The sequence below is a fragment of the Hordeum vulgare genome, chromosome 2H (assembly GCF_904849725.1).
Source record: "Hordeum vulgare subsp. vulgare chromosome 2H, MorexV3_pseudomolecules_assembly, whole genome shotgun sequence".
Lineage (NCBI taxonomy): Eukaryota > Viridiplantae > Streptophyta > Magnoliopsida > Poales > Poaceae > Hordeum > Hordeum vulgare.
The window spans coordinates 651243238-651255539 of NC_058519.1; the positions used below are offsets into that span (position 1 = coordinate 651243238).

Consider the following 12302-nt stretch of genomic DNA (forward strand, 5'->3'; position numbering starts at 1 on the left):
AAATGATGGTCATTTGAGAAGATACGTATATCTTGATGTTATTAGAATAGCCAACATCTTATCAATAGATAAAGCGAGTTCAGTATGGAGATTCTTATTTACATATCAGCTTTGAATCCCTTCGATTCATTTGCTTCTTGTAATGCATACATGTTAATTAATGAGAATTGTCGAATTCAATCCCAAGAACATGCCATACTAATTTAGTATAATTTGAATTCCAACTTGCCAACTCTGTTGATGGTATGAGAAAATATTATAGGTGCAAATTACTCTAAAATCTTGCTGAGCTCTCTATTAAGCTCCTCGAAACAAAATTGCGTGCTTTATTTCATGTATTTACTTATCAAACTAGTATTCATCTTAACAACGGCCATTGAGCGCCTTGAAAGAGTTCCGGGAAATGAGCCTAGCGAAGCATAAGTTGCGAAATAGTATGGGTGATGATCGGTTGAGCCATTGCTTAGTGACTTTTAATGGGGGAGCTCTAGTATTGGAAGTAAACAAACATGATATAGTCTACTCATATTATCTTTTATTCATATAAGACTATTTATGTTGCCAACTATTTGTATTGTATTTTTTTACGAAATTTCTGACATATTTAGTGGAGTACAATGTTGCGGCACTTTAATAAGCTATTCTTAGTCCATTAAATGCTATAATGTTGCATTTTAAAGGCTTTGGCAAAATCCTAGCTCCACCACTACTTAGGCTGCTCATAGTGGAGAGTATCATATAGTAGTATCATGCATATGTTACTATTGTATGATACTATCTTCATAGTGCATAGTAACATAAATTAGTATCATAGGTGATTTCATTTATTGACATGCATGACATATAGTAGAGTAGCATTTACTTCCTCCGTTCCTAAATATAAGACCTTTTAGAGATTGCACTATATAAACTACATACGGATGCATATAGACATATTTTAGAGTGTACATTCACTCATTTTGCTTCGTATGCAGTCTTCTAGTGAAATCTCTAAAAGGTCTTATATTTTGCAATGGATGGAGTAATATGTTACGATATCTTCCTATGTTACTCTAATCCTCTGTCTCTCTTTAATTACTTGTCACATCACCATGTTTGTTGGTCCGAAGACTATGTTACTAGCTATGATATTCTCACTAAGGCCAGCCTTATAATGATGCAGTCTACATAGAGAATGTCGTGGAAGTTGTCTTGCTTGACTTGGAAGTCCTCCTGCCTAACATAGAGGTCGTCCCTGTATCGCCTTCCCCATAGAAGTCTAGGAAGAGTGGAGACTCTTTTTCGTAGAATAGCAAAGATTGACGGGCAATACACGTCACAGAGACAGACAATGTAAATAAATCATAAATAGTCCATGACTAAGGAAATGATATTTATTAGAAAAGAAGGGTTGAATATCTACCAAATTAGAAAAGAAGGGTTGAAATCATATATATGACAAATTTTATCTACCACCGGTGGTAGTTACCACCATTTGCATTTTGTATGTTGTATGTAGTATCTGTCAAATCGGAGAGTATGTATGTGTAGTATGTAGTATATAATCATGTTTAGGTAGTATATATACTGTTTTTTTGATAGTATGTATCATATTTTGTGTATGCTCTTTTTTACATACAAATATATATGTATTTCACAAATATAATAAAAACTATGGATCAACTTGTAATTTTTTCATGTAACTCACTTTAAAAAATCTTGTATATAATATATGAACATAATTAAAATGATAAATTAGTATATATACTCCCGCATGGTAGTATATTAAACAAGTGGGGTAACTACCCCTGGGTGGTAGGGTGTATTTATATATATATAGGAAAAATACACCCTACCACCCAGGGGTAGTTACCCCACGTGTGCCATATACTACCACGCGGGAGCATATATACTAATTTATCATTTCTATTATGTTCATATACTATATATAAGATTTTTCAAAGTGAGTTACATGAAAAAATTACAAGTTGATTCATAGTTTTTATTATATTTGTGAAATACGCATATATTTGTATGTAAAAAAAAGCATACACAAAATATGATACATACTACCAAACAAATAGTATATATACTACCTAAGCATGATTATATACTACATACTACGCATACATACTCTCCGATTTGATAGATACTACATACAACATACAAAACATAAGTGGTGGTAACTACCACCGGTGATAGATAATATATATATATATATATATATATATATATATATATATATATATATATATATATATATATATATATATATATATATATATATATATATATATATATATATATATAATTAGGAGCTCTAAGACATATTTTTAAAGTATTCAACGTAATTCTACAATTGTTAGATTAGATTGGAGGGTCAAGGAATTTAAATTCGTATTTTTGTGGCTCTCATGACTCTTCCTTCCTTCATGTAACAATGGTATACGGTGGACTGATTTTTCCAAGTCTTCCATTAGCTAGGTGCAATAAGTGTGCCCTTGGTTTTCCAATCTCTCCACTGAGTGTGAGTGGTTTCCCCTCAACTATATAAACCTCCACAACATTAATATTAGGCAATCGATCGATCCACGATCCTTGCTTCCCACTCCTTCAAGCTTCAACTGGCCATGGCTGCCAAGACCCAAAGCTCATGCTTTACTTTCCTAAAGGAAGCCCTGATCCTCCCCACGCGAAACCCCAAGCTCTTCACGCCCGTGTTCCTCCTGTTGGCCCTCGCCACCTTCCTTGCCCGCTCAGTCCATGTCGTGTTCACCCAGCCTCTCGCCGACGACATGGCCAGGTCCATCCATCTCATCGAGATGAGGAACACCGGCGTCTCCTGCGCAGAGTGTGACAAGCTCGGAGAGGGCGCCATAAAGATCATGCTAATCTCCATCGCCCAGGTAATCCTCATGGTGGCGCTTGGCTTCGTCAAGAAGGTCGTCGCTTTCTTTGCAGCGTCCACGACCTACTCCGGCGACCGCTACTCGCTCTCCGAGCTCATCCGCAAGGTGATCTGCAAGGGGAACACCCTGAAGGTCCCTGCTATCACCTTGGCCGTGGTCACCGCGCTCGGCTTGGCATGGACGGCCGTACTGGTCGCCATGCGTACTGGTACTGCCGTGATGATGCACGGTGGCCTCCGCGTTCAGGGCCTCATCTTCGTCCTCACGCTCCTCGCCGAGCTCTACTTTGCCGTCCTCGCGCTGGTGAGCGTCACCGCGTCGGTGGTGGACGGGGAGCGGCGCGGCGTGCGCGCGCTCAGGCAGGCGTGGCGGCTCATGACGCGGGCGAAGAGGAAGGAGGGCCTCCTGTTGGTAGTCCTGACGTACCTCCTGCCTACAGTCGTGGCTCCGGTGTACAGGGCTGCTCTTGTGTACTCCAGGAGGAGCATGGCGGCGGGCCTGTGCGTGCTGGCTGCGTATGCTCTTCTCTTCGGTGCGCTGCAGCTGGTCTATCTGACGGCAGCCACGGTGTTCTACTACGAAGCCATGGAGAGCAAGGGGGTGGTGCCTTGTGACTATGTCCACATTCCTTCCGGTGAAGGAGATGTCTGATGATTCGTCCAAGTGGTTGCTCGCTAGATGGATGAGTTATATGGGAGGTTTTAACCTGCAATAATGTAGTCCCTTAATAGTCTAAAAAATAATTCATAACTGGCCTTACTAAAACTTACGAAATGCTAATTTGACCTAAATTTCCGGTTAACTGCTGACTTTCTTTGCTAGCTCACCCAAAACTCTGTCTTCAAAAGGAAAGCTTGTTTGAGTACCTTACTTGAAAACAAACCGCTTGAGTTGTAACCGAAACAGAAAGGTTTGATGAGCCGTTGCTTGCTCTCTAACTGCTCTTACCGCTTCTTCTTCTTGACCTGCGATGTCTAATCCAACTCGGCACCTAACCAGCTTGTCAGCATCGTAAGTTTGTCTCGACATTCCCCCTAGAAATACAAAAATAATGTAAATCTACTTTCATTTATTTATTAGGGATGAGACTTTCTTTTTCTTTTTCTATTTTCTAGAATAAGTATGAAACAGAGGAAGTATCTTCGTAAGATTATACGTAGCAGAGGGTACTATACTTGTTCTATTGGCTTGTGGATAAAACTGAATTACTATGTTGTTAGATGAGAATCGGTTGCAATAAATTTCATTAACACTATAACATGAATATTTAGATAAATAATATGAAAAGTAAAATTGAAACTAGTGGGTAGCCGTAGCGGGTGTCGATGACATGGTGGGTATGAGTAGCCGTAGCACATATGTGATTGATTTCGGAAAGAATTCATATTTAAGGTTGCCTAAAATTTTATTTTTTTATTTGACATAGAAATAGAAATTCCGTCCTATCTTATGGCATGTGAAATGACAATTCTACCTTTGAACATCTATTCAATCATTTCCTTTATTTCGGTGTCTTATTGTGCCCTCGCCAAAGTAGCGTGAGTCGTCACCGAGACCTCCTGGTCAGATCTGATCGCTACAATCGTTGCCTAACGCAAGCAAGGCCAAGCGCATCTTCAACAGATGCCGTGCTAGCATATTTTTTTTAGCAATGTCAAAATAGGGCTTTAGCGTGCACGTACGTGTGGTAGTTTTAGCACAAGCTGTAAAATTTAACGCGCCGGTGTAGCATTTTAACAGACGTGGTAAAAATAGAGCACACTTGTCCAACACAAACAAATTTTCCTCTCAAACATACAAGAAGAAGATCAAACATACACAAAGTAAAATCAACAATAAATAATTCAATGACAAACATTAAAATTGAAAATCAAATTCATAACAAGCAAGTTCATACGATGTTAAAATAAAAATACATAATCCTAGAATACTCATCGTCCTCCTGAGTGGTGTAGTCCGACGACGTATACGTGTCCTTCCATCGAGGATCGTGTGAGCCTAGCTCGACGCCTCCAGGTTGTCTATATGGGTCATTGCTAGTTTCTTGTGCACACGCTTGCCCTACCGGCACGCAACTCACTTCGTCCTCCTCTGCACCCAGAACTCGTTCTCAGTGACAACATTCTACATAAAGCGGTCATGCCACGTTGCCATGGCAGCCTCGTCCGCCTTGCTGACGAGGAGGCGACGCTCCCGATTCTGCTAGATACGACAGTCCTCCTCAGTGACTAGACGCGGGGAGGCACGAGATCCTACGCGTGTTGCGTGTCCTATCGTCGGTGAAGTTCATTTGCGCTCGAGGTCGCCCGAGGCGCCACACCGCTACGGTGTACGCAAGGGCGGCCTCATGGGCGGTTTAAAATGTGCTATGCTTGAGGCTTGTATCGCCGGAGCGGATCTTTACACAACAAAGAGATGGAGGCGGACGCCGCAGTAGCCCGAACTGCTCCGGGGCCGCAGTGGCATGGCGGAGCGCGGCGGGGACGGTGTGGGAAGAGGGGGGCGGAGGCGCGGTGGCGACGGGGCACGAGAAGAGGCGTGGGAGAAAGCCCGGGAGAGAAAATGGACCGTTGGTGAGTGCGGAGACGTGCGGATTTTATAACGCGCGTTGTCGAAAATCAAATTTATGCTCCAACATTTCGCGTGTGTGCTAAAGGGCGCCGCCTGGCTGCTGGCCCACCAAAACAAGGCTTTTTTCCACACATGGGCTTTATAACGCACATGTTAGAGATGTTTTAAGTATATGCGTAGATACGTGGATAGAGCCTAAATCAATCAAGCTGCTTTTGTGTTTATAATTAAGAACATCTCTAGTCGATCCTAAAAGATAAAGTACATCCGTCCGAGTAAAGTTATTGGAATAAACTGTTACTCGTTTTTGTAGTTGATCGTATCTAGCCGATCTCGTAAACTTCGTAGACTAAAAATAAGATACATAATTTTATTTTGTCCTAACCACATGAACTTCAAACACTTTCCAATATATATCAATTAAACATTTAAATTGTTTAAGATATGATTCACTTAGGTCATGTATGGAACCATAATAGATTATGAAGATAGATTATATAATCTGATTTATAAAAATATTTTTTGTGAACATGTTTGAAGGCCAGATTATATAAACTGTAATCCAGCTTTTACATTACAGAAATAAAAATTATGCCCTATCTTATGGCATGTGAAATGACAATTCTGCCCTTGAACATCTATTCAATCATTTCCTTTATTTCAGTGTCTTATTGTGCCCTCGCCAAGGTAGCGTGAGTCGTCATCGAGATCTCCTGTTCATATTTGATCGCTACAATCGTTGCCTAGTGCAAGCAAGGCCAAGAGCATCTCCAACAGACCACAGGTGATGTCAAAATAACGCTTTAGCGTGGACGAACATGTTGTAGTTTTAGCATAAGCTGTAAAATTTAACGCGCCCGTGTAGCGCTTTAACAGACGCGGTAAAAATAGAGCGCACTTGCCCAACACAAATAGATTTTCCACTCAAACATAGAAGAAGAAGATCAAACATGCACAAAGTAAAATCAACAATAAATAATTCAATGACAAACATTAAAACTCAAAATCAAATTGATAACAAGCAAGTTCATATGATGCTAAACTAAAAATACATAATACTAGACTACTCCTCGTCCTCCCGAGTAGTGTAGTCCGACGACGTAAACGCTTCCTTCCACCGAGGATCGTCCGACTCCCAGCTCGACGCCTCCAGGTTGTCTATCTGGGCCATTGCTAGTTCCTTGTGCACACGCTTGCCCTGTCGACACGCAACTCACTCCGTCCTCATCTACGCCCAGAACTCGTTTTCGGCGACGACATCCTGCATAAAGCGGTCACGCCACGCCGCCATGGCAGCCTCGTCCATCTCGCCGACGAGGAGGCGGCGCTCCCAATTCTGCTAGACGCGACGATTCTCCACAGTGACTAGACACGGGGAGGCACCACATCGATCATGCGCGTGCTACGCGTCCTATCATTGGTGAAGTTCATCTGCGCTCGAGGTCGTCCGAGGCGCCACACCGCTGAGTTGTACACGCGGGCGGCCTCGTGGGCGATTTCAAACGTGCTGAGCTCGAGACATGTATCGTCGGAGCTGATCTGTACACACCGAAGAGATGGAGACGGACACCGCAGTTGCCCGAGCTTCTCCGGGGACGCGGCGGTGACGGTGTTGGAAGAGGGGGAGGCGCGGTGGTGGTGGGGCACGGGAAGAGGCGTGGGAGAAAGCCTGGGAGAGAAAAGGATGGTTGGTGAGCGCGGAGCCGCGCGGGTTTTATAATGCGCGTTGCCGCAAAAAAAATCATGCTCCAGCATTTCGCGTGCCTGCTAAAGCGCGCCGCATGGCCAAAACAAGGGTTTTTCCGTCCCATGGGGTTTATAATGCACATGTTAGAGATGCTCTAAGTATACACTAGCGCCGCGGCGCACGCCGCGCCCTTGGTAATGATGTTTAAATACTATCATTTAGAAAAGAAACTATCAGCCACATGAAATCCTCTCTACCTGACATGTAACTCTGACTTACCCATATTGACCGAGAAGTTTTATTGCAAAGCAAAGGTTCAGCGCTGAGTAATAACTGATACACAATGACATGGCCAAACTAAACAGAGCCTGCCACTTAAAAAATGGTCCCGTTGCAAGTATATTTTTGCATTAGTTATCCCTTTTTCAGTAAAGTACATCTGATATTTCTGCAATTTGTGCACAAAAAAATATAGTGGAAGAATATAAACAGAAGAATGTGGAGCTGAAAATAACCTGGACGTGGCATGTCAACAAAAGGCATGCATCTTTCTCTTCAAATCAACATAAACCATTTCAAATAGAACTCTAAAATATGTATGTCAAATCAGTGCATGTAGAATGGCATATCATCAGAATGGCTTGCCCATGTTTATTACGGGAGGAACTTAGAATTTAAGTTAGGATAACCAAAGTCTAAACTGTAAAAAAACAACAAGTTTTGCAAAAAAAGGGAAGTTATTTTGACATTGTGAAACTAAATGGTTTCCATAAATATGAATGAATAAAGAGGGCTAAAGTTTACTTCATTCTGTGATAGCTGCTCTAATCCATACCATTAATATTGCAACCAAAAGTTTTATCTTTCGTAGAGGAGGTGGACAGCAACAGTATAGCCTGGTGATGGAAGAACCTGTAGGAATTAAATCACTTATCAGTGGCGTATAACACAAAATATGATTATGCAAAGATATACTTATGGTTTTTATGAGTTGTCCTACTTCACAATGAGGGCTGCTAAAATATATGACAAATTGCATTTGCGGTACTTGTGAGAATTCAGATATATGAAAGCATAATTCCGGATATCCCGCTGCTGCAACTACTTCATTTGGACTCTCCAGCAGTAACTATATCAGATATATTGTGAAGTAATACTTGTGAGAGTTCATATATATGAAAGCTCTTATTTGGACTCTCCGGAAATGACGCAGCTTAATCAAACTGTTTCACATAATTTACCAACAAAAAAAGAAAATCACCTTGAAACACAACCAAAGGCCGTGAATTTCTTGCCGGCAGTGACGCGCGTGTCTCCATTGAACATGCACCCAAATAGCGTGCGGAAAATATATATACGTGTATGCCTTTTTCTCTGCCCAAGATTTGATTGACATTAAGAACCAATGAAAAAAAATCAAAGAGTAAACTAATACCAAGAAGCATCTCATCTAGTATCATAATATCTGAGAGCATTGTAAATTAAAATGGCACTTTCCAAATCATGACATGAATCCACGGAAGCATCTCACAAAGTATCACAATTCCTGCTGGGCACCTGGTGCTGGTTGATGCAGATGGTGTGCAAGCGATGTCGACATCTATCAAGCTAGCTCCGGCGCAGCTAGAGACGTGGGTGCTCGGGATGGGGTTCTTGCGCACATAACATGTGGACCGATGAATCATAGGAATAGGAAGAGAGGAAGAGCAGGCAAAGAGACCAAGCCGGAGGCGCGAGGAGAGAAGCCCTTGGGCACAGCATGGTCGCACCGATTACCCCAGCGCAGGTAGTGGGGTTCCCACGGGAGGCATGTCAAATATAGAACGGAGAGAGGATTGAGGGATTTGGAAAGAAAAAGACCAGGGTACAGTCCCGCCGGCAGGTGACGGCACGGGAGACGACCAGCGTCCGACGGAGGCGCTTAGCTCTGAGGTTGTCAAGAAAGAAAAGAGACGGAGGCGCGAGCAGGAGACATCGAGAAGCAAAGCGGTACGCGATGGGCACCGGGGCGAGATATATCTTTGAGCCTACAACCGCGTGGAAGAGAGAAAAACTGTTACGGCAAGGAAGAGAACTGCAGTAAGTCAGCCACGTAATTGTGCGATAGGCCAGCCACGTAAATCTACAACAGTAGACGGTAAGCAAAACTCAAAAAAAAGGAGAAAACCCAAATGCTAGCCGGTTTAGTATATAGTATATATGAGTAGATACGTGGATAGAGCCTAAATCATTCAAGCTGTTTTTTTGTTTATAATTAAAAACATCTCTAGTCGATCCTTAAAGATAAAGTGCATCCGGCCGAGTAAAGTTATCGGAATAAGCTGTTACGCCTTTGTAGTTGATCGTATCTAGCCGATCTCGGAAACTTAGTGGACTAAAAATGAATTACATAATTTTATTTCGTCTTAACCACATGAACTTCAAACACCTCACAATATATATCAATTAAACATTTAAGTTGTTTAAGACATGATTCGGCTAATTGACAATCGGATCATCGGTTGCATTGATCATGAATTTTACCCTAATGATGCCCAAGAGACCCTTGTGTGTGGCTTGATGCTTAGAGCAACTCTGGCGGACCCTGCATCCCGTCCCGATTTGAAAAATAACCGTTAAAATACGGGTCGGAGTGGAAAAATCTGTCCGATCAGACCCCGCATCCCATCCCCGGCTCGCAAATATTTTTGCGGGGCACGGCAAAATCTCGGCCCCAACCCGCGTATTTGCGGGTTTCCACCTCGCTGCTGCGGTGCCCCGCATATGAGCGAAAACGGTTGGTGAGGGGACATTTCAGCCCGTGCTTTCCCCCACCAAAGCATATTCCGCGAATATGTTTTTTTACGGGTCCGTTATGCGGGGTCTACATCCGCGTCCGTGCGCGCCGGCCCGCATAGACGTTTTTACGCAAACTGCAAACACGTTTTACGGGCCGGACGAATGCGGGGTCTGCTAGAGTTGCTCTTATCACCTCCAAGGAGTTGTTGTAATACTCTCTAATTCTCTCCCAGAACTTGTCCTTGGATTGGCCCGTTCGTTCCAACCGATGCATCCATGGAGATGTTCAGCCAAGCATAGGATAAAGCAATATCTTCAATTTGATTCTAGGTTGTGAGTACGTGACCTTGGTGTCTTCAATCGGATATTCTCTAGACCCAATGATGTGTCGTGTTTGCTTGGGTCACCTTCTCAAGTTCTATTCTTCGGCCACCTCCTCTTCAGCATCCTCCTCTTATGCCACCTCTTGATAATCCCAAACAAAATCGTAATTGAGACTGTCTAGCACAATCGTAGATGAAGATTCCAAATACGCCAAGAATTCGACCTTTTTCTTCTCATTTTATTTGTTTCTTGGTTTTTATCGATTTTCTTCAAATATATTTGTCTCTTTCTTAGTTTTCACTGTTCTCAATTCTTTGCACTTATTTTAATTATTATTTTGTTTAATTATCTCTTCTGTCAATTTTGATTGGTTATTTCAATCTCTTTCCATATAGAACAGGAATACATTTTTATGAGCACTTAACTTTTTTTCTAATTACATGAAACATTTTTGGTATCCATCTCAAACACATTTGCTGTACATGCTGAATATTTTTGAATATATGATTTTTTTTCAAATATGTATTTCGATGTCAACCATTTACATACACATTCAACATTTTCTTATACATCTGGACATTTTTCATATATAAGTTTAACATTTTCGACATATATTAAACATTACTGATATTCTTTTTAATATTTTCGAAGTAAATGGCTAATAATTTTTAAACATATTATTCTTGTGTCTACTTTTATTGATACACATGTAAACAAATTATACATAGGGACATTTCTAAATACACATTTAACATTTTACAAATACTTCATTAATAAGTCTAAGAACATGTTTTTATTGTTACTTTTGCACATACATATTGTACATTTTTCGTATATATAAAGAGAACATTTTTTGTATATGCATTTAAGATTTTCCAAATACATGAGTAACATTTTTGAAGCTATTTCTTATTTATCTCTATTTTTCATAAACATTGTTCATTTTTCATATAGAACAGTAACAGTTTTTTATATACATATTTTTTTCATGTAGGACTAACATGTTTTCACATATATGATTTGATGTCTATTTATTCATGCATATTAAAATATATTCTCACAAATCAGAAACATTTTTATACATGTTTAACATATTTCTAATAAGCAATTAACATTTTCAGCTTATGTATATAAATTTATAATATATATTCAGAATACTTAGAAGTACAAGCAAAAGTAAAAACAAAATGCAAAATGGAATGCAAAAATGTAAAAAAATAGGAATAAAGAAAGTGATGAAGGCATATTGCTTTGGGCTAGTGTAATGCGTCTTTCTAAAGCGAGACGTCCCTGGAACGAGAGATAGGTGCCCTCACTTGGTCGTTGTACGGAATAGCATGTGGGCTCGGTTGTGCGGTTCAACTTTTTTGAGGTGTCGGGGGAGGGAAGGGTAAAATCATTAATTGAGGAGTACTTCTTTTAAAGATAACTCTAACTGTTGGGGAACGTTGCATGGGAAACAAAAAATTTCCTACGCACACGAAGACCTATCATGGTGATGTTCATCTACGAGAGGAAGATCGGATCCACATACCCTTGTAGATCGCTAAGCGGAAGCGTTAATAAACACGGTTGATGTAGTGATACGTCTTCACGATCCGTCCCTCGAACCATCCCACGATCCGTCCCACGAACCGTCTCGCGATCTGTCCCACGATCCGTTCCGACCTAGCACCGAACGGACGGCACCTCCGCCTTCAACACACGTATAACTCGATGACGATCTCGGCCTTCTTGATCCACCAAGAGAGACGGAGAAGTAGATGAGTTCTCCGACAGCGTGACGGCGTGCCGGTGTTGGTGGTGATCTATTCCTGCAAGGCTTCGTCCGAGCTCCGCAGAAATCTAATCTAGAGGATGAACTACGAGGTGTAGGTTTGAGTTGCACGTGGCAAAAGTTGTGTCTCAAACAACCCTAAGCCTCTAGTATATGTAGGAGGAGTCAAGGGGTGGGGCAAAGCCCTAGGGCGCCGGCCAAAGAGGCCCTCCTTGGGTCGGCCGAAGTGGGAAGGGAGGAGTCCTTCTCGAGTCCCACTTGGATTAGGACTCCTTCC

At 41.6% G+C, this 12302-nt stretch overlaps 1 protein-coding gene across 1 annotated transcript; it reads left to right on the plus strand.

Moving 5' to 3' along the window:
* Positions 1 to 2538: 2538 nt before the first annotated feature.
* LOC123431230 lies at positions 2539 to 3653 on the plus strand. The gene has a single exon (XM_045115053.1). It carries the CDS (start codon positions 2610 to 2612, stop codon positions 3537 to 3539), a length of 930 nt encoding a protein of 309 aa, XP_044970988.1. The 5' UTR covers positions 2539 to 2609; the 3' UTR covers positions 3540 to 3653.
* The last annotated feature ends 8649 nt before the right edge of the window (positions 3654 to 12302 follow it).

Bases quoted from the DNA above. Each gene is read 5' to 3' on its own strand.
- LOC123431230 (XM_045115053.1), top strand. From the start codon at position 2,610: ATGGCTGCCAAGACCCAAAGCTCATGCTTTACTTTCCTAAAGGAAGCC.